Genomic DNA, 24,201 nt, shown 5'->3' with positions numbered 1-24,201 from the left:
TCCACGCAATTGGAAAGGAATCACAAAAACCACAGGCCTAAACGTAACCAGCATCCTTTCTGGTTTGTGAAGATGTCTGCTTCTACTTTGCTACCTCTGCTACTGTTTGAGTAATTCTGCCAACATACTACAAATGTGACTGAAGTCGGCGCAAAGTTTTAGGAAAAACCTGAAACATTCCAAAATTTTATATGGTTTCTTACAATTTTTCCGGTTCCTGGTAATTGCGATCTGCACACCTACAACACTTCTACAAATATAACTGAACATCATATTTTTCTCTTCCTTTCCTACACTTAGAGGAATTCATGTTCACTGAGTATTGTTTCAAAATGTTAAAAGAATTGCAATGATGAGCTAGAAAGACAATTTGTACTCTATAAGGAGTGAAATGATTTCTCAGTATTTAAACAGTGTTAACTAAAAAAATATCCACAAGACCTTTTTTTGGCAAGAAGTGCTACATAACGGTCCAGTGTGCCACTCTAGAAACAGACAATATGCTTATCAGTGAATTAAAAAAAATAATCTAATTTATTTTTAAAAAGCTGCCAAAATGAACAGTAGGTTTATATAGTTTACTAGAAAGTGTTTGCAGAAAGGGCAATCAAATTGGATTAATTTACATAGGCTGTACAAATAGCAGTGGCTAAGATTATAGTCTACTAAAAAAAGCAATTTTGCCTCTTTTTTTTGTTTGTTTCAAATTATTCAAATAGGAAAACCTTAAATATTTTCAAAACGGATGATTCATTAAATTTCTGGTTAAGATTAACAGCCAAGCTTTTAAAGGTCAGAACATACACAGTATAGACTCAAATGAGATTGGTTTCACGTTTCACTGAGGAAAGCACGATTAGAGGGAATCTGACAATGAGATGAAATTGCAAAAAAATCACCAGCTTCAAAACTCTAATAATATAGTTCTAAGAACATTTACAGAAAATGTAACAAGTAGCAGTATGCACTTTAATTTCTCCAACTTTCTTTAATCCCTCTTTTGCCCTGGTTGCAGGAATAAAAGTCTTTATCTGCTATAGATGACTGCAAAGTTTCCTGTAAGGGAATTCAATAAAGCACATAAAGAAATAAGAGAAGCAGTTGATGCTAAAAGGAAAATAACATATGCTACTAGATAAAACCGTGCAGCTGAAACTCCTACAGTCAGTCTAGAGCTGCTACTGAAATAACACCTACAATCTCCCACATGAAATAGGTAAGGGAACAGAGTACACAATGAAAAAACCAAGGAGCAGGCAACACATAATTAGTACAAATTGTCTAGTCTTCTCATTGTAAAAGACAGCATGTAAAGAAAAAGGGCTTATACAGTGAGTTTCACCTCACTAACCAGTTCTCATCATTAATCCAGCATTACCTTGCTGAGAAGAAATATTTCTTTTATGTAAAGATGACATACTTCTGCTATGCTGGGACTGGTGGAAAGGATAGGTTTTGCTTCTATCAGGAGAGTAGCTCCTGCTACTGACACTAGAGCCAGATCTGCTGTGTGGAGAATCCCTTCGGCTCCCTGGTGATTCCCTGAAGAAAGGAGAGTCCCTCTTATGAGGGGATCGCTCTCTCACGTAATGAGAAGGATAGAAGCTTTTTCTTCTGAAACCATCTCTGATGTCCCTTTGAAGAAAACCGAAAAATAAAAGTTACTTGTTTAGCTCTTCCAATGCTCATAGAACAGCAATAGATAATACAACGGCAACATTTTATGTCTGGTACACACAAATAGGTTAGCTGTCATCTATCTGCTGGACACAGCTGCAATCTTCAGCACTGAGTACTAGGCAATGAACAAAAAACAAGTAGGAAAGTAGAAAAACATGTATATGCATGTAATTTTTTTCAGATTTCATTCAACTACTTCATCACTAAAAGCTAATTCCTTTCTATTTCTTGATATACAGCTATAATTTACGTAAGAGAAAGAGACATTCAAGAAATTGGGACTCCTATATTTTATTTCTTCAGATTCACTCCACACGGAAATTAAGCCTTAATTCACAAGAGCTGAAAATGCATATGCAAATATTGCTCACAGTATTTCACCGTTTGTCAACTCTATTTTTCTCTTACCCTTATTTTCAAGGGACCATGTCCCTCGTTTGATTTCACACAGCTTGCTGTGGGAAATATCACTGAGGGATTTCAGTTTATAAACAGCAAGGACAAAAAGAAAACTGCAGAATATCTATCCTCATGCCTATGTATCCACCCAAGGTCAAACCTTGAATGAAAATATGAATATTTATACATACTAAAAAGTCTGTCTTTCACAATACATAATACTCATTTTGAACTTTTACTGTAAAATGCCACACACTCCCTATTCTATGAAACCAAACTGATTTGAAACCGTAACCTAGTAAACATCAAAACTTTCTACTAAATTTATATATTGTTACTCCAGACCATATCCCAAACATCCCGGTTACCTGCAAATTATATTAATATACATATATACGTAAAGGTCACAAACACAGTATCAAATTGAACTTTTCCTGAAGAATTTCAAAGCTAGCAAACACACAAGCACCTACTGAATCTAGACTTGTGACACTTGCCTGGGTCAGAAGACACATTGCTAAGAGAAGCAAGTACTTCTCAGCTCCTCCATAGTACTGCTAAGCAAAAATAAAGATTTGTAGCATTTACAGTAAGCCAGGATGCACCTTATTTCATTGTTTTTCTCTATTTCTCATCATAGTCCAATATTTTAAATAAGGGAAGGTCTCACAGTGACAAGCAAAGATCTGGTGGTCTTATTTTGCACAGTGTAGCTATAGCTAATTTTATGTTGATGAAGAAAAAAAAAGCCCTCTAGTGTACAATTCCTATAGCATGTTACAGGCCCACATTTGTGACAGCTAACAAAGGACTTCAGTGTGCCAAAGGTGTTTTGGACTACTGCAACTACACAGGTACCACCACAGTAATACAAATGCTATTACATCAATGTGTTTTATACAGCACTGAGTTACTTTTTGCATGGAAAGCACATTGGCATGAGTGGTTTGCTTCAGAGCACAAACATCCCACAAGCAACATTCGGGTTATTCTGCAACAGAAAAATCACTGAGGTGGGAGGATATCCAGTAAAAATATAGACAATCCTTCAGCTTATTTCTCCCATTCCAGATGGAATATAGTATCAGGAAAATAGTAACAAAAAGAAAAATCTTTCTTTTGAAAATTTTCATACGGAACTAAAGTATGAATCAATAGCTCTCAGTAACCCTGGTTTTCAGTAAAATGCCAGTGAAGCAAAGCCAGGTTTTACAATTAAAAAATTATTTCACCGTTAACAGACCACAGGCCTTTTATAGTTATCTTACAGAAAAAGATATTTTACAGGTCTGCACACCAAAACTGATACAAGACAATGTTACATGGATTTGTATCTTAACAGGTGTGCTAAAACCCAGTATTAATTTCCTTTCTAAACATCTTTTCTTCTTCTATTTGTTGCTACGCTTTCTTCTTCCCAAGTGAGCCAGCAAAAGAAGCAATTAAGGAATTGCTAAACATTACTCTATTAAATAGCCTCTATACAGTAGCCATTGTATAGATACTTGCATCAAAGAATGAATCACCCTAGAATACACTGAAGGATAATCCTACTTTCTTAAAGGGCCTAACAACAACGTACCCACCTTCGGCCACTACTCTTTAGGATATGTATAGATTAATGGGAGATTTTTCAGAAGGAAATAACTGAAATTATCAGAGACTGAGAAAACATGTTTAATGAAGAAACACTCAAACCCCTTTTTCCACTTAAATTTAGGAATAAAAAAGTATCTAAAAGGTGCCAGTCGAGTTCTCAAACATACAAGATGTAGATAAAGCGTTAGTTCTCTATTTTTCAGCTACATTACATGTATGAACATTTTATGTAGCAACAGACTTAAAGCAAAAGTTCAAACTTTTCTAAGAATACTAGAAAGATTAGCTCAGCACTGAAGTATTTTGTCTAATTAATTGGGTTTTATTCATTAAAGAACATACAGATCAAATATTTATCAAGAATGATTTAGGTACAACACATTATTTCTTCAGTTTCCTTCTAAATCTCTCTCTTTAAATAATGTCATTTATTTTTAAAGCACAAGTTTTCTAGCAGACCAGAAGCACAAGTGTTCTAGCAGACCAGTACATCACTTTTATGCCCAAAACACGTTTTTATGACCAAGTTATTAAGCACTAGTATACAGAGAAGTTTATTATGGAAACCTTTACAAAGCCCCAGCTATTGCACACATATAATAAATGCTCTAGTATCCACATAAGAATTTTGTAAATTTACAAAATATCATTGAAACACACTTTTAAACAGGAAAACATTTTAAAGCCTCATTCTACAATAACATTATGCATAAAAAAGTAGAAACTCTTTCATTTCTTATATTGTCATTTCATCATTCCATGTAATTCTTAACTGGATCTTATGCTGAAAACTCAAGCCATTAACAGTATTAATTCTGTTTCAGACAACAACAGTACAGCATTTCTGACGTTTTGCATTAATATAGCAAACAGAACAAAATAAGGATTGTTTTACTTTTTTTTTTTTTCTTCTTTCCTTCAATACTTAAGCTAACATACACCTGCAATTTGGTAATGAAGGCCTCAATTCAGCAAAGCAGTTAAGCACATGCTTCAGATTCCAACACATACTCAAAAGGTTTATTGAGCAGGGACAATATTTAATAGAGATGCAAAATTTTGTGCTTGGCCATAACTTTAAAATAGAACTAGTGCCCTTAACAACAAATATAGGATTAATCCCTTTTATATACAATTCCTCTTATCTTTATACTTTGTATTCATATCTCACACTTAGTCCTGAAAGCACAATTTAGTTTTCAGCAGTATTACAACAGGAAGCATTAGCATTTTTAACCTCCATGAAACTTGACCAAAGGGGATAATCTTGGATGAGCTCCTGCAATTTTATAAGTAAACAGCCATACCCTGATATACCATCCACCAAGGGCAGCTGAGAGAAGAGCACAAGCCTGAGAATTATTTCAGTTAAACATCAGTTCCAGATTCCCAGGGGAAAAAGCACAAATACAGAATAGGCAAAGGTAGGGCTTTCTGAATAGCAGAAGACCAAGGGAATACAACATGGGAGATTTTCAGTTATCAAAGGATCAGAGACACTACCTTTCCTAAATTACCACTACCACACAGAGTACTTCTGGTCTCGTCCCTCCCTGCCCTTTTATGCCCTGAAAACCATTCAGCAGCAATGTTGAGGGAAAATGAGGGCTACAGGAAGCCTTCTAATTTACAAAAGGGAGAGGTACAACTTAAGCTATGTGAAACAAAGACTAACACAAACTGGTGTGTCAGTTTTGTACTTTAAGAGTACATAAAGGCAAAATTCAATCACTTGCTAGATGTGAAATGCCTGAGAATGGAGGTGTACTTGGGTACATGAAAGCGCATCATATACAAACAAAACTTTTGCCCATACTGCAAGTGGAATCTTACTTTGCTCTCATTGTATTCAAGCTACTGGGCAACTGTGTGCAGTATTTCATTCCTACAGTTCTCTCTTGACTTCTACATGCCAAGACATCCATCTTTTCAACTAAAACATTAATCTACGAAGTGGTCCAGCCATAGAGGACGTAACTCACGCTTTTGATGCTGCACCAAAGAGACTGGCAACCAACAGCATATTGCTGTGGAGGCAAAACTGTAGGTCCTTTCAGTAACTCACAGGTAAGCACAGCCTATCACCTAGATAAAAAGTCAACAGAGAAGTTTATGTGACCCCTTCCATCTGAGAAAGATTATTGCTCTTGTCAAAGGGGGTAGACATTCAATTTATTGGCCTGGGCTTATTACTAACCTTGCCTAAAAGTAACTCACACCATTTTATAAATAAATTCAGGAAATTATACATATCTCCTAAGACTCCAGACTTCAGTGTAAAGAAATAAACAAGATTTGAACTACGCTTCTTAACTCAATACACTGTCTCATAATACATAGGCAAAGTGAAGGGGGAGGAAAAGTGAAACAAAAAAAATCCTTTTGTGTTGTCAGGACAGTGCAGAGACTAACAGAGCTAACTAACTGTGTCACTAACAACGTGACTGAGATGATGTAGAAAACATTTAATAAAATATACTACACCCCTGACCTCTAAGTTTCTCAAAAGATTTGCTGTCTTAAACATTCCAAAAGCAAACACGAAGAGTCAAGAACACCTCTACTCTTAACATCTTCAAACTTGTGGAAGATTCCAGCCACCATCCACTCTCCCCAAACTCATTCCCTCTCTTTCCAAAGCATGCAGTATACGTTTGTGCAACAAACCGTTTACTTTAAAATAAGTCTCTAAAGTGGAGTTAATCTTATTATTGTCCAAAGATCTTTATGCTCATTTACCATAAGCTAAAACAATGCAGTGAATTATAGCATAGTAGACAGAAGTAATTGCATCTGGTTCCATCGGCTTTCATCTGAACATTTGAAATGACAACAGATTTCTTATGACAACTTGTTTTCAATGTTTTATGGCTAAGCAAGTAATTGCAGTACTTGCAAGTGATAATTGCATTTGCTTTAAATGAAATTAACGTAATTAGGACTAGTCAATGTAATCCTATTAATGACTTTTTGCAGGAAGGCTAAAAAGGCAAGGGCATTGCAAAACAGTGGCAATCTCATGTACAGGAGGATAACTAGATGTACAAAAAATTTAAAAATTTATAAATGCTTCACAAATTTTGTGCTGCATGTGGTACTATTGAAGTTACCATACGTAAACACCAAACCCCCACACTGATGCCACTTGCCCACCTCATTCAATATAAAAGCTACTAAACTCATCTACCCCCAACCTTGGGGACATCTTAACAGATCAGGGAATAAAACTTAGACAACTTGAGTATTACAGCAACATTAGAGAGAAATGCCTCTGTGTCCTATAATTGAATAGTAAAACGATGTACCCAGCTAAAACTGGAGATCAGATCATACTCCTCTCTATCCTTAGTAAAAAGTACGCTCTTTTCTACTGTCATCAATAATGTACTTCACTAAACTTGCTGGAAGATAAGCATACACAATAAAAGTATATTTAAACACAAACTCTCTTTCTGTATGGTCAAGCATACAGATAAGGACAGAGGAAAAAGAAAGAGTTACGAGTCCAGAAAAACACAGATTTAAGTTCCAAAGAATTAAGAGCAAACAGCTTTATACAACTGTATGCAGAATAAAGACAAAATATGTTTATTAGACAAACCATGAGCAAATTAGACAAAATAATTGCATTCAAATGCATGTGATCTTGGCCTCTTTTCTTTTTGAAAACAAGGGCCAAGTAAGTCTCTGCAATTTCTCTGCAATAGAAAATAAATCATAGGACTGAAGTTCCAAAGTGTGTATTGGCATGAAGTGATGACCAAGTTACAATTTCTTTTAACAGCTACAACAATTACAACAACACAGAATTTCACCGATCAAATATTTACTGACAGACACTATCGTTGGGCTGGATCTCATACTCTCAACTTCTTGCGCAGTCACCCCAGAACAGTCAAGCAGTTCAGGTAACTAGTTCAACGAAAAAATTTCTCAGTATAGTACCAACTGAATCAAATCCTAAATAGACTTAATTCAAAATGGAAACCATTCAAATCTTGTATCTCAACAGACAAGCTTAAAATTGGAAGGAAGACAGGAAGCATGATACAGTATCTTCACATATTTCTTTCTTTTTTTTCTCCTGATACCATAACAGATCAGTGAAACTGGTCATCATTACTGCTTCTAGAGAAAGTTCTAATGGGACAGACCTTCCTAAGTAGGTGGTTGCACATTTGCTGTCATCCTGCCTCAGGCACCGAGACCAGCACATGAGAAAATTACTTCAGAAAGTTTCCCTGTGCTACCAAAGGACACGGGATTGATGGTATAGGACATGGAAAACATTCCCAAGTACTACCCCAAAGCAAGCATAAAGGTATTGAGAACAAGCACGTGTGGTCAATAACATACTATGAAACACAAGTAAACAGTTCTATGAAATATTTAAAATAAATTTCAATTTTTAAAGATCTTAATCAGTATGGAAAAAGGCATGAGACTGCAGAGGAAAACACATGCTGTTTAGAGTCACACAACTTTATTCTGCCAAAATTCAAAACAAAAGAATGTTTTTGTTTCTGAATGAAAGGGGGGTGTGGGTGTGTGTATGTCTAGTGGGGTTCTTTGTTTTGTTGGTTTTGTGGGGGTGTTGTTTTGGTGGTTTTTGTGGGGGGCTGTTTGGGGGTTTCCTTTGGGTTTGTTTTGTTTTTTACTTCACACTCAGTGCTTGTCGAGCAATTCAATGCAGGCAAGCAGTTGTCTATTACACACACTAAGGACCTGAAAGGAAGAAGGATATATTTTTGCACTACATTTTTCCGGGCATAATGAATTTTATGTCAGCAAACTACTAATCTTTTTCGCAAAGAATACGTTTAAAGTTTTTAAACAGAACTCAGGAACCATGAAATATCTGCTAAAGAAGCTCTTAAGGCTTTTCGTCAGAGAAAGCAACAAGTAGCGTACTGCAGTAATACATACTGATTTGATCAGCCCTTGTGATTGACTTTCTAACCCTATCAATAAAAAGCTGCAAAAGGAAAGAGCAAGTTGTGGAAGAAGTTTATAAGCAGTAATACCTTATGTCAGTAATACTGTCACACAATACCCATATTATATTTAGTTTTCTCCCCCTTTCCAAATCCCTTAATGAGATCTATAAATCAGAAAAACACTCCTTTTTTCTCTGTATCAGAAAAATGCTCCACAAATTGCTATGCTTTTATTCTTAAAGTGAGATCTGAAACAATTAGGTCAAATAAGTTTCATTCATTTATGCACCAGTTTTGTAATAGTGGTACAGACTTTTGCATAACAAATTTAAATAAAAGTTAGCAAACCACCTCTGCTTTTGGATTTCTCAAGATAAAAGACATTATATGTATATGAAGAAAAAATTTATTGTACCACAACCAGTTTTTTTCTTTGTTTGCTCTCATTTGTTCCTGTCATGTATGTAGTTTGTTCAGAATCACAAAGCCCCAAGTTAAGACAGACATTTTCTCTTATACATTATTCAGCTACATAGCTTTACCTTTTTGTTCCCACTTTGCTTTTTTCTTTCACTTTGATTACAGTTTACAATCACTATAATGTACACCAGTATCTCTTGCCTTTTTTTTTTTTTTTAGGTCGTTTCCTATCTGTTACAAATATGAACTTATTTAACACAAAAACAAGCCATGCTACTTGGGTAAATTCATTATTAAAAATCCTTCAGTAACTACTGTATGTCTTCAGTTATTTCAGTGATTTAACAACAGTTAACTTCAGAACATAGCTCCACAAGTCATACTGATTCAAACTGATGTTGCTACAAGCGCAATCTTCCCGGCCTTCCTTGAATCCATTTTACTACTCCATGCCTAAGCTGGCATTGATGCTTTCTCGCAGGCAACCAAACTGGTAGATAATTATTTAATTGACTGTGGTGAGTTAGCACGCAGGACCAGCTCACTGAAGAGTACAACCACCTGAAACAGTACCAGGGAGAGGGAACGACTGGCACAGCACCAGCTTAGATAGGTTTAAACTGCTGTGGAAATAGATTTTTACTGTTGGAAGATCAGTCTCCTTACTGCATTCATTACTGTTATTTATTTATGATAAATAAAATAGGTCCCTTGGCAGAATTTTATAGTACTTAAAAGTTAGCATCAGTAAGACTCAAAAATAACAACACATACATATCTAAGTAACACTGAAAACAATATTCTGGCTGTAATGATAGATAAATGTAGATGCAAAGATAATTTTTTAAAACAGCATACTGTTAAATAGAAAGGAGTATTAGTAACGGATAAAATTAACAGTAGCTGAAGTGAGTTTTTGAAGACAATTCATTGCTTGTCACTTCAATCTCCTGTTAACGTAATCCTTTACATTAAATAATCCTTGTACACAATTCTTCCAAAAAATGCATCTAGTAAGATAAAAATTGTAGAACATGTACATTGTTTACTACTTCATCAAACCAAATTGGTTTGCTGCTCTACTCTAGTGAGACCCCAGCTGGAGTACTGCATTAGCCCTGAAGCCCTCAGCGCAACAAAGACACAGACCTGTTGGAGCAGGTACAGAGGAGAGCCACAAAAACAATCACAGGGATGGAACACCTCTCCCATGAGGAAACACTGGGTGAGCTGGAGTTGTTCAGCCTGGAGAAGGCTCCAGGGAGACCTTATTGCAACCCTTTCAGTACTTAAAAGGCGCTTATAAATAAGCTGGTAACAGACTTTTTAGTAGGGCATGTAGTGATAGGACAAGGGGTAATGGTTTTAAACTAAAAGAGGGTAGATTCAGACTAGATATAAGGAAGATTTTTTTTTTTTTTTTTTTTTTTTTTTACTATGAGTGTGGTGAAACACTGGAACAGGTTGCCCAGGGAGGCTGTAGATGCTCCATCCCTGTAAGCATTCAAGGTCAAGTTGGATGGAGCTCTGAGCAACCTGATCTAGTTGAAGGTGCCCTTGCTCATTGCAGGGGGGTTAGACTAGATGACCTTTAAAGGCCCCTTCCAACCAAAACCATTCTGTAACTCATTAAAATAACTTTCCCATTCTACTTCCAAATTGTATAAACACATTCTCAAAAATAACTTCCAAAAATAATTAGGCATAGTAGACTAGGTAAGGTAGGACTTCATTTAACGTGCAACTGTTCAAAGTCAGATTTCAGAAGAGAAGGACATTCCCACAGCTGGCTGACACAAGTGTATGTCATGGTGTCAACACTGAGTTCCACTTTGACAAAAACATTTCTTATCAACTCACAAACTAATACTACAAAGCTTCATATACAAGGGAAAGAACCTTGTATGGTTATACATGCATATATCCTGAATAAATGTCAAGCCTAGCATTGAGAATAATTTGTTACCATGCAAAAACAGCATCACTTTTTAAAAATAATACCAATGGCATGAGATTATGTAATTGCTTTATTGATGAACTTTTCCTCAGGTGTTGATCATAATACACTCAAATGCAGCAGTAGGTGGAAATTGCATATCAAAAACCTTCTCTTTGCAGTAAAATGCTTAACAAAAGGATGTCTATGCTATCTGTAACACCAAACTTTTTCCTCTCCTTTACTGTATCCTAGTATTCCCACCCTCTCTCAATGGGAACTAAATTCCCTGTAATGTTTAGTATATTCAAAACATAACAAGTGCCTGGAACCAAACAGATGAAAAATCTATCTTCCTAAGGGAAATTACGTACAAGTCCTCTGACAATACTCCCCATCCTGAGAAAGCCATGACTACATTCATTAAGCCAATTCATTGGCTGGCCATTGACATGACTGACTTAGATGCCATCTTAACAGTAGCTGTCTGGACTTGAAGGGAGACTCCCTTCTTTTTCTCTCCCCACTGTCTCTCAGTACCAAGCTGTTTTTCAACATATTTGTTAGGAAACCTTTCCAGAATAATCATATGCTACCCATGGGAGTTTGCCTCATTATTTCCCAATACAGCATTAACTTGCTAGTTTGATACCATCTACCACCTGATTATAATGCTAACTATAAAACTGGATCAGATGAGCTTGCTTTTTCAAGTCTTCTTTCAAGCAAAGTGTTAGCCAAGATCTTACAGTGTAAAGGTATATAATCTTTAGGCATGTTGCCCTATCATACATTGGAAACAGAGGATCTCCTTACAGTTTATTAGCATTATGTAAAGATCATTGATAAGAAAGTAATCATTTTCCCAAAATGTGACTTAGTTTTAAGCAACAAATCTGTTATGACAAAATTTAACTGAGTTTGCACACATTATCAAATTTTCCCTTACACGTTTATCATAACATACTAACAGCTGTAGTAAACAGTTCTCATGCAATAATCACTGTTAAAAAATATAATGATGACATCAATTTCATATGACAATTTACATTCTTAGAAAAACTGCAGCAGGAAACAGTTGTACTCACAAAAAGTCATAGATCTTTAAAACATAACATAGCTCTGGATCAAAAGCAAGCTGAATAAATGCATGACAGCAGTTGAGAATTGCCATGATGAGAAATTCTAGGCTTTTTGTTACCAAATTCAATGTGTTTACTGTAATTTTTATCAAATAAATGTTTACAACTCAATTTACTACCTAGCTGTTCCTTATTCAACAACAATTGAGACTAGGTTTTTAAGAATAGCAAAGTGTTCTTTGAGAAGATACTACCTGTCTTTAGTCCAAACAATATTTTGCCAATCCTTTAGTCACAACATACAGACCATATTTAAATGTAACTGAAACATTTCAAAGGACCAAAGAATAATAAATACCATACACACATAATCAGACTGAAATTACCTATTTCTAATTATGCTTTTCAAAAACAAGCTTATCCAGTTTTCTCTTATGGCTTTCAGCAGGAGTTAAACCCAAGATTTAGAACCATTCTACTTTTCATATAAAGGGTAAGCTCTACTGCATGATGCTGTATATTTACAAGCTTAGCAGGAAAAAGAAAAAAAATCAGGTAGTGGGTAGTTCTACTAATGTGACAATTCCCATATGAAAAACTTTGAAATGTTTTGACTAGAAAAACAAAGCTTCCATGACATTATTTTGAAATGAAACAGAACAGCCAGAACCCTCTGTAACCAGCAACAAAGGAGTCTCCCACCAGCTAGAAGGACAAAAGAAAAAAAATAATAAATCACAGCACAGACTCATGCAGGAGGTTCCAGGGTCTCAGTTGAATGGCAGGAATACTGGCACTGAACTCAGAAGCTCTTCAGGAGAAATGATCAAAAGAAAAAGAATTTACGTTATCAATACAGCATATATAATTACTTTAAACTCCTTCTCCTCAACTTGAGATGGAAACTGCATAAACAATTAAACCAGAGTTTTGCAAGACCCTCTAAAAGGAACAAAATTATTAGTAAGCAATTTTCTAGAGAAAACCTTTTTTTTAGAATTGGAATGAGAAATTCCACAAAGAAATATAAGAAAACAGGCCTTCAATAAAGATCACAGTCAATCATTAGGCAAATTATTTAAAACAGCAATCACTGAACAACTACAACTAGCTGCCAGTGAAAGCAACAGTCACCTTACAGAATAACCCCATAATTAGCTGAAATGTGCAAAGAATCCAGTTGAAAATAAGATGAATTTTTACTTCCTCTTCCTATTCTTACATTATAGAGCGAGGCAAAAATATTCTACAGTTGAAACCCTATCCACCAGTCTCTCCTTTTCTCCCCATTCTCTCAAATGACAAACATTTCAGAAGTGGAGTGACAGCAGTCTAGCTTTGAAGAAGTTCCTAGTATATTTCTAGATACAAACCAAGTCCCACCAGCATAAATAACAGCAGAAACTTACTTTAACACAGTATTCTTAGCAGGAAAACAGCCAGTGCCCACATAATGTAGTTTTAAGTCTCTGGGTTGTAAGTTAAATAAAGGAAAGAGAACCATCACAGCAACAAAACCAGATTTGTCTGAATTGAAACTTTTTTACTTTCAATTGCAATGACCTGCAATAGTGGATGGCTATATTCTTAATTATACACCACCTTCAGTACAGGGCAGTCTTAAAATGCTAAGTGGTAGCTGCATGAGAAAATTTGCATTCTTAAAACCCATTCAAAATAAAAAACCATGGTCCAAAGGAACCCAAAGCATTAGTAACAGAATTAGACATATATAATGTCAGCCAAGTAACAAAAAAATCAAATTATAAAACAGAAATCTGACTGCAAACAAACCAGTTGTCCCAAGCACAAAAGAGCTAAAGAGGTGGTGGATCAAAAATAGCCATCAAAGAAAATATAGCAACTACTGAATCGGTAAGACTGCAGCATGAGACATGAAGTATAACAGGAAGTCACTAAATATTTAATGTAAAAAAAAAATCTACTCTTACCTGTTATCTATTCTGTTGTTCCAGAAAGTTCTAACGCCCCTCTCCACCCCCCAAAAATATCATAAGCCAAGGTAAACTAATTTAGCTAGCAGCCTAATACAATGGGTCTTCTGAACTAAAGATTTCAACAGACAAGTCCTTGCCTGGATTTGTAGACAGGTATAACGAATCTACCACAACGACCTACTATAAGGAAACTGTAATTTCGTATATGAATAAACAAGTTACTCTAGTAGTTTGTGTGAATACCTGAGAGGTTCAATATTCTGGCAGAGATTTTATTTATTAAAAGAAAAAGGCATGTGTTAATGAATATGATTAGAAATCTGCTTATCAATCTCTGTCAAAAGCAAGAACATTTTCTTTGGGTAACTGCCATATTTATTTCCCTCCACATAGGTTTTTAAATGAAGAATGAGGTTCTTGTATGGTGTCCCTTAAGACCTGTCAAATATTGCAACAGAACAGCACACTTATGTACATTTTTAGCACCATCTCATAAATCCCTTTGGTTGTTTCTATTCTATAAGCAAGACAAAGATCGGTTTACATTACAAAAAAGTTTAAATCCAAGGCCTAAAGACCTCCCTCAATATAATACACTGTTTTAAATTAGTATAAAATATTTAACCAGGTTCAGTTTTTCACTCATTAAAGAACACATACAGGGAGGGGAAAAACACAACATATAAGTTACCCCTTGTAATTCAAAGGTGATTGCACAGTGATAATGTAAAGATAACTGCCTTGGCCTATGGCACATCTGAACCCTGAATATTAAATCCTACTTTATTGAGAGACAAGTCAGTGACCCTTAACTTCTATCTGAAGACTCGCCCATCAACGGTTTTGGTTTAAAATAACCATTCTTGCCAAAGAACAATTTTCTTCTTAGTGTACAATGTTCAGACCACTCCTCTAGAACATCTTGTCATCACATACTGCACCTGCAAAGAGTTAATCACTAAATGAAGGGTAGTTCAAGCAGAGATCTGAAAGCCAGGATTGCCAGCTTCTATCCCACACTTTCCTGCCAATTTTCTCCATGGCCTTTGGTAAACACAATCTCACTGTGAAGGTTTATGCATCTACAAAAACTGGGGTATATTATGTTTTACCACCCTAAAGATGTAACTGCACGTTTATCATTCAGAAAGCCACATAAAATCTTCAAAGGAAAGGCAATATGCCATTGATTTAAAAGATTTCAAAAACAAAATATAGAACTGACTGGTGAATCTTAGCTGTTCACAGATCATTGTTTAAATTTGTTTCAATATTTTGTCAGTTTTCTTTCTAGCATCAAAATTATTTTATTATTTCTATTATTACGAAGTATTTCCTGTGCACTCCACAGACAAGCAGATCTGTTTTATATATATAAATGCATTAGTATTAAAGACTGTACTACAACTAGTTCCTAATTTAATACAGGACATGGGGCATGGGGGGGGGCACGGGACGGACAAACAACCAACAACCAAAAAACAAAACCACACAAGTAATAGCAGCAATTTTCCTTCATTAACAAAGGAAGACTTATTCAGATCAACAGCTTGAGAGGAGATATTAAAAATGTCCTATGTGAGCCACTTCTCAGGAGTGTATTATATGAACCGACGTTACTACTGATGCACAGTACTTTGTCTCAAATATAGCAATCCTCATTTTACAAAAATCTGGACCTCGGATAATTTTAAGGATCAAATTTAATGCATGTATAGCTGGGATTTACAAGTGCGTCATTTTGTAACTTCTCTTTGAAGATGAGTCTTACCCATCTTAAGTTGCCAAGTTTCACATATTTCACATCTTATGAACTCAGTTTGGCTGAAAAAAAAAAGCATGAAGTAATGCTTTGTGCACTCAGAAGGATTAAAATTTGGTATGACTAAAGTGAACAGCAGCTAACAGTCTTCTAAAGCATTTCAAACTGAAAAGTTCATCTGACTTTATAAAAATGAACTTGTATGAAAAATCCATTGCTATGAGGCCCATACTGTAAAACTGGAGTTCTTCAACAGCACAGTTCCTTTCAACTTTTCAAAAAATCTAACATGTATAAAAGAATTCAAGTGCTTTGAATAACTGAGTGTGATATATCACTAAAGACAAGTAGTAACACAGACCCAGAAATGATCAACATCAGTAAAAGATAAACGTACGAAGAAGTCATGTGTTACTTGATCTCTACTCCTCTCATCATTCCCAAGTTTCACAGTTCTCATAGCATCAGCAACCAAGACATTAAAACTGTCATTATGTGTGCAGAAAATTCTCTGTTCTCCAAACTAAGATTCAGCTTTGATGTACAATTCTTTATACATAACAACTGGGCTTGAACCAAGAGGCACTTCAAACCAAGCTATGACTGTAAGGTTACAGAAGTCACATCAGTTCCTGGCATTCAGAAATCCAGCAAGAATCCCTTAAGTCAGAACAAGAAAAAAAGGGATGGGAACTTATTCTGAAATCTATGCCCAGCACATCCTCTGAATTACTTTATTATTTTTTTTTACATATAACAACTTTCAAGAACACAGCAGTCCAGAAAGCGCAAAAGCAACAATAATGCTTTGCTCAATGGTAGACTATTGGCAAATGACATCTGTTTGCAAACCAGAGCACATCACTGCAAGAAGAAAGGCAGCAAGGAAAAAAGATGACTAAGCCAAGTGATAGAACCTCAACTATCTTCTCATCAGTCATGGAGAATTGCTGCTGATCCAGAGCCACATCACAGCTCAAGCCACAGCTGTGCAACTGCAAAGTAAGCATGCACTTCCTATTTTTAAGGAAAAGACAAGAAGCTTAAAAGACAATAAAAAAAATCCACAAAAGAAACAACATCAGCAATCTAACAGCTGGTTTCTTCAACACAGGAAACTTTCACCTCCCAAAATTCTGCATCATTTAAGGATTTTTTTATATTCCAGATAAGCAGCTTCTTTTACTTTGGGAAAATTTTGAGTAATGCTTTTCAGCACTCCAAAGAAAGATGGGGAAAGAAAAATGGAAAGAATAAAAGATCAGAAACTACTTTTTGACAGTTAAGTTGCCAAAATTCAAACCAGGAAAATGTGAATGATTAATGCTTAAGAGGAAATGCTAAACATCACATCGACAAACAACTTCTTACAGCACTTTTTTAGCTGCTGAATGAGTTTTTAAGAACACTCAAGAAAACGGATTATTTGTCAATAAAAGAACTATTATTTTTAATATTTATAATCACTGTACTGACTATGAAAACCCATTAACTTTGTAAGACTTATATTTGTGAACCTAAAGACACTGACACCTTTGTTTTGGCCATGTTCCATGCAATTCTTTAAAAAGTACTTCTGGTTAAAATAATCTTAATCTGCTTCTACTACCTCAGAGGAAAAAAAAAAAAATGATATGTACTCCAGAAAAACTCACCCAAAGTAACTTTCATCATATCCAAAGACAAAGCATTTTTGCATATGATAATTTTTTAATCTCATGTTTTATAGTGCAAATAGAAAGTAACTAGAAAGTAATTAGAAATAGAAAGTAATTAGCATTTTCACCACAGGAGATAACATATACCAAATACTGTACTTCAATTTCATCTGTTGAGATCATTACATAGCTCAACAGCAAAAAATCATAGTTAAGTTTACAAAGCATGCAATTCAACAACTGTTTAACATTCTGATCACAGAATTTTATATCTGAGATTATGTACAGAAGAGCACAGTAACAGTAAAATCAGACTTCTGACATGCTAATCCATATTTATATAATAAATCAGTAGGGCTTCATTCAACTGCAAATACATGCCCATAGCCTCAACTGGACCAAGCACCTTCATGAAGTTCTTTCATAGTGTTACTGCAGTTGTGTAACATTTACATATTCTGAAATGTATAATAAAGACTCAGATGGGACTATCACAAAACACATTTTTCAAGCCTTCAACAAAACAAGCTGACATTTTATCCTCACATTTTAAATAGAAGAAATCAGGATGCATTTAAGAAAATCTTTTTGACCACTGGGTGTCACTCTTGTTCTGCGTAAAATAAACTGCCTGGCACTCTTCTCAATTCTGTTTTGTTGCTGTTGTTTTTCAGCTTTAAACAACCCTGATTCTTCCACAGTGGGAGAAAAAGATGGAAGAATTTTTACACAAGTTTCTATAAAACACTTACTATTTTTCAAAACCTTTTACTGCTGCTTCTGGCCCCAGTAGTTCAATCTTGAGAGAACTCTAGTGCACAAAGACCCTTATGGGATATGAAAGATATTTTCTTTTTACAGTGAAGTTATGTAATAACATAGTTATGCTACATCTAAATCATCACAGTCAAACAAATAAACTGTGTAGCCCTGTAGCGCCATTGCTACTTAACAGCTTCATAGTGAGTTTGCCACATCCTCAAGAGCGAGGCTTTGAGCAAGCTTGTCAGCTCAGGTTTGGTGTCTGTAGCTAACTCTTTTCTTTATCTTTGTACGGTACAGCCATAGTTTTATAGAGATAGCTACTATGATGCAGTATACAGAAATACAGGCCTGGTATAACAGCAGACAACTTGAGAAGTGGCATATAAAAGTACAGCCATGAGATGACATTCTTAGATTAGACCACTAATATTTCAGTTAAACTAACAAGTAATTCTTGTCTGAATATTGAAAGTGAGCTTCATCCTTGGCCATAAATATTGACTGTAACACTACCCTGTGCACTTTATTTATCATATCAAATAATCCCATGTCAAGCTTCGCTGCAAGCATATGTATGTTACAGCCCTGTTGTTTAATATTATTCCTTACATTTCGGATGGGAACCTGAGGCATACACTAAGAAGTGTTCGCAGAAATTAACATAATGTCCAATGGAAATATCCACTCATCAGTCCAGCTGAGAAAACAGGGAGGTCAGAACAAGGCTATGGTGAACTTCATGATCCTATCATCCACCCCACCAGCCTTCAAAATGGCACAGGTGTCTCTCCACTGTATTGAGGCCTCAAGGTACTACAGTCACGGAAGCAAGTATTAGACCAAAGAATTCAGTGAAGTCGTGTAAAAAATGTGACTAACCAGGGAGATGCACTAAATGTCTTACAGTCCCAGGCTAATATGCCTAAAGATGCCCTCATTATGCCTTCTACCCTTACTAAACAAATAGTAAAACAGAGACTTTCATGTCATACCATTTATTTAATTCACATTTCAAACAACAGAACTAGAAACCACTTTTCCGCTATCATCTTTTACTTTAACAATGTCCCTTCCTACGTCCCTGCTATTTCACTGCTCTGCTCTACAAACTGTTTTGATAACAAAGAAAAATGGCCTAAATAGCCCCAGTCCATGCAGGACACCACTGTAAAGTCTTATAAAATACCTGTACTCAGGCTGCCGACTTATAGGATGATCATCCCTTGGCCATCTGTAACCCGATTCATCCTGTAAAACATACATGTAGAACAACTGTGTGACATGTATCTAAACATCAGATGTCAGGTACAGTTAGTTGCCAAATGCTACTTATTTACTGCAAAACCAAAGTATTTAATGAGCTAAAAGAAAGTATCAATTATTCACAGCAAGTTTTTTCTCAGTTTATTCACTCTACCCCATTCCTCTTATATTCCCCCTCTATCATTACTAAAGAGAACAACTTTGCAATACTGTAAAAAACAGAAAAAATAAAAAAAAATCCAAGCTATATACATAGGCATGACTTAAAAAAAAGAAAAAAATTCCTCATTGAAATGTAAATTATCATCAATAGCTTGAAACTACAGAATTTCAAATAGCTGGGTTGGAGAAGGCAACAGTAATGACCTTTCAAACGGACCATAAATTTTGTATTTAAGTATAGGTACTGGAGAAAAAAATATGCATTCAGCATCAGGACAGAATTTAAACAAGTGAACAACTGTGCCAATTAGAAGGCTAGGTAGACATCATTCAACAAGCTGCACGTGCAAGGACTTGTTAAATAGAAGGATTCTGCAATCATTCTTCTATTCATCCAGATAACTGCACTGCACTACAGAGAGGACCTCTGGCCACTTTTCCCAGTTCAGACTCTGTGCTTTCCACAGATGGGGATAAGGGCTCTTTTCTAAGTCAACAGAGCAGCTAGGAATCCTAAGCAGCAGCAAACAGCTATTACCATATAATCACAACAGTCTTAGAAGCACAGTAACTGCAAAAAAGCACCAAGTATCAAAAGCCAGATGTTTTTTCTATTAATTTTATTTTGGTTCATAGCAGCAGAATAGCAGTAACATCAATGCTCTGTCTGAACTAACATTTTAATTTTTCAGTATTCAAGCACTAATGCAAAAAAAAACCATCATAAACTTGTAAGAAGAATCACCTTACGTACACCTCGGTGTGGAGGGCCGCTTCTTCGATCATGGGCAAAACTGCGACCCTCTTCATAGTCTCTGTACTCAGTGTGACTGTAATCATCATACCGACTGTAATTGCCATCCCCAGGTCTTTCAAGAAGTGGTGGTTTCTTGGGCACAACATTTACCACTCTATGGTAATCATCCTAAACAACAACAACAACAAAAAAATCATATTGCTTTTAACAGCTGGAAATCTGTAATGAACACACAAAAGTAAAAACAAGTTATTTCTATAATACGGGACTATAATAACCTTAAAGCTGAAATAGCACAAGGGAACAACAAACCGTAAAAGTCATGACAGTCTGATGGCACAATAACTTACTAAATCTAATTAGTTGGTTCGGACACCATTCAGATGCAATCCTTTGGCATTACAAGTTTAATTATAGAAGGAAAATTTTCAACATGGTTTTAAGCTTCTTTTGAAAATTTAAAGCAGTAGCATTAGCTACTTTCTAAGCATCAGCTACTTTTTTTTTCAGCACTAGCTACATACACATATATACATACTCAGAGACTTTTACGTTAACTTAGGAATGCAATAAAGAAAGTTAAACCTGTAACATCTGTAGAACAAGGAGCCCATTATATGATTATAGTATATGAATCAACTGCAAATAAAAAGCAAGTTAAAACATGAATGCAAGATTATATATTTTAAGTCTTCCTCCTTCAGCAAGATATTTTTTCCATGAGCCTTAAAAACACAAACTATAAATGCAGAAACCTGAGTTAGCATGTGCAATTTGGAGGGGAAAGATAATCAAACTAGATTTTTTAACAGTGGTAGAAGTCACAATCTAATGTACCAGTAGTTTTTGTAGAAAAATACATTAAATTCACAAACTCCTAAATATTGTCATGCAAAAAAAGTTAGTTCTGATTTCAGAGAGCACCCAACAAACTCACTAGAGGGCAATCCACAGCCAGCCTACAGCCAGACTGATGCAAAGTAGAGACTACATACACATTCATATACAGCCATAATGGTTGATCTACCCTTACCTCACTCAGTATCCTCCACATGTTGGTTTGGTTTTTGTTTGCTGTTTTGTTTTTTTTTTTAGTTTGGCATCTTACAAAGAAAATGTGCTCTGAAGCTAAAATAAAACTGCTCCATTCTTTAGCCTCACCCAGAAGTCCCCATCACATAACTATACTGACATACAGAAGGACAGTTAAATGAAAGCCCGAGATGTACCCACTTACAGCTAACTGGGTCAAGGGCTTGCAACTTTATGTTGTTTACCAGGATCTGAAAGCAAGTATTTCTACTACAGTCTATACTTGATACATAACTAGTACCCGGTTCAGATCAGAACAAGTCTCTTGCTCTCTCAAACAAGGGATACTTCATTCTGTGCCATTGACATGCCTCAGTTCCAATGCACTAACCTACCAGCACATTGCTAAACACATCCACAGACTGAATAAAATTAATTCCATTTTACTTATCCAGTCAAAATTAAAGTCAGCCCTCTATACGTGGACAGATAAAATGGCACAGGCCTGCGAGGACAGAAACTGCCTGCCAACTACCTTGAATCAGCTGAGCTGCATGAGAAAGAGCTTCCTATACATCTTTCAGTAAGGCAGACAGACAACAGGTCTTGGTTTGCCCAGCTACTACAGGTGTTGTTTTGGTGCAGATGGATAGTATTGACTGGTAAAGGAGTGTATTCAGCTAGTCTTTTCATCCCCAGCTCCAAACACATGTAATATTTCAAGGATAGCTTTATATCTAGTTAATTTTTGGATCAAAATGAATGCATCATACCTTTTAAATTGTAAAGTAAATTTTCATAATGCATATGCCATGCATGCATTCTTCTGTGGACAGCCGGAAAGACTAAGAATTTGGGAATGTCACTGTTATAATGGTTAAATTAAATTAGCACTGCATTAGTCAAGTCAAACATTGATTAAAAAAAAATATCTGTGAAAATAGATTTTGCCTTTCTTCATGTCCTATTACTGATAAATATTGTGGAGAACCAGCTGACTAACTACCCTGTGCCTGGAAATGCAGCAGCTTTGTTGCTGCCTGTAAAAAGTTAAAAATGTCACGGAGTAGCCAAACACTAATACACCACTCAATAGAGAAGACTCGTAACTAGTTACCAAGCTGAAAATACAGTAGAGGGAACCCTTGAAGTATGCCAAGCCAGCTATGCTACTATCCCAACATTTAAAAGAGTTAAAAGAAAAGCCAGATAACAGGCACAGGTACCTGGAATTTTTATTTTTACAAACGTACATTGCACAGCATGTAAACAGAAATATCAAAAAGTATTCTTAAAAGTCCTATTTAAGTGCAATAGCTCAAAAGACAAAGCTACACCCTGTTTTCTTTCTTCTTTAAAGACTTCAAACATGGGAGAAAAAAGATTAATAATTTTACCCAACTCTTTAGCACAGAGATTTTCTAAAACCATTCTCAAGCTATTCTACAGCAGAGTAAGCATAGCTTCTGCATTTGCTTTTACAAGCATAACATACAGTAGAATTCTCCATCCCTACAAAGTAGGCTTCCATCAACACACTTTTTGATAAGCACTTCCCTTACAAGGCTGCAAATCACAGCTTCTTTAGCAAGGATGTTCATAACAAATATTGAAAACGCATTTCATTCTAGACTTAAAGCACCATAATAAAAAACTGCATTGGTGACAAGCAGTTGTTTCACCACGTCAAATGACATAAAAAAAAAAAAAAGTCTGTGGAAAAATATAACATAGTATGGCCATTGGTTTTCCAGAAGTTATTAAAACCCCTGTTTAATAACATAAAGAAATTGAGTTTTTTGGTGTAATTATCAAATGCAATTTTTTAAAAAACATGTTCAATAGATTTGAAAAAAAATACAAGATTTAATTTTGTAGGCATACTGTTATCTCTGTGTGGATTGTTGGCTTAAATGTTTGAGAAAAAACAGAACTTGGGGTATACTAGGAACTTAAACATGTACATAAATCCAGCCCTTAGGGTACAAGTCATGGTATATAGGTACAGTGTAACGATATAATGCTAAAGAAACATACTATACACTTACATCAGGATGAATCCTTGGAGGGAGACGTTCCCTTGGAACTCTCTCATAGTCATATCGCCCTTCAGACCACATTTCAACTCTTCGATATGCCACTAAAGCCAACAAAAATCCAATTAGCCAAATACAAACTTGTAGAGGAATGAAGCTGGGTTAATTAACAATATACAGCTGTGGGCTGGCTTCAGGGGCGGTGGGTTGGCTGATGTGGACAAGGTGCAGCTGTGGCAGGTTCCTGCTAAGTAGTTAAGTAGTTAAATAGCTCTAAGCCAATGAAAAGAGACTGGGAAGAAGCAGAGGGAGGAGAGAGAGTACCCTGGAGGTAGGAGACACAAGGAGAAGGATGCAGCAGAGGGAAGAAATGGGGTGGACTGGCCTGAAGAGTATGAAGAAACAGCATGGACGGTAGATGAACCTTTGAAACCTTCTGAGGGATTGGTGATTGTGCTGGGGCAAGGTGTGGGAACTACTTATTGAAGTTAACCTGGTATGGGATGGTAAAAGCCTTGTTGCAGCTGGCTAGTTTTGAGAGTGCTGCAACACAAACTCATGAATAGATGAAAGAACAGTGAGCACAGAAATAAAGGTTCCTCGACTTCCCCTGTTATAACGAACTGTGCAAGAGCCCTATACGTACACTATTTTTTAAAAAAACTAACCCTTTCAAAATAAAGTTAAAAAATACCTAGTTATAGAAAGTAATCAATGAACTTTAAGCAAAAATAACTCACAGTAAGTGCAAGAAC

General features: G+C 35.8%; 1 protein-coding gene across 3 annotated transcripts in view; it reads right to left on the bottom strand.

Moving 5' to 3' along the window:
- PPHLN1 (periphilin 1) overlaps positions 1–24,201 on the bottom strand; it is a 70,479-nt gene that overhangs the window by 39,058 nt on the left and 7,220 nt on the right. Inside the window, exons 3-6 of one of the 3 annotated variants that reach the window (XM_055710520.1) lie at positions 23,459–23,550; positions 20,367–20,546; positions 19,383–19,444; positions 1,379–1,635 (exon numbers count right to left, since the gene is read on the bottom strand). In XM_055710520.1, coding sequence (XP_055566495.1) covers positions 1,379–1,635; positions 19,383–19,444; positions 20,367–20,546; positions 23,459–23,550 — 591 coding nt within the window. The remainder of the gene's footprint in view (positions 1–1,378; positions 1,636–19,382; positions 19,445–20,366; positions 20,547–23,458; positions 23,551–24,201) is intronic. The other 2 variants (XM_055710521.1, XM_055710522.1) reach the window with 2 other exon arrangements.

This window comes from Falco cherrug, chromosome 5 (assembly GCF_023634085.1).
Source record: "Falco cherrug isolate bFalChe1 chromosome 5, bFalChe1.pri, whole genome shotgun sequence".
NCBI lineage: Eukaryota > Metazoa > Chordata > Aves > Falconiformes > Falconidae > Falco > Falco cherrug.
Note: the sequence above shows the minus strand (reverse complement) of the source record. Positions and strands in the feature narration are given on the sequence as shown.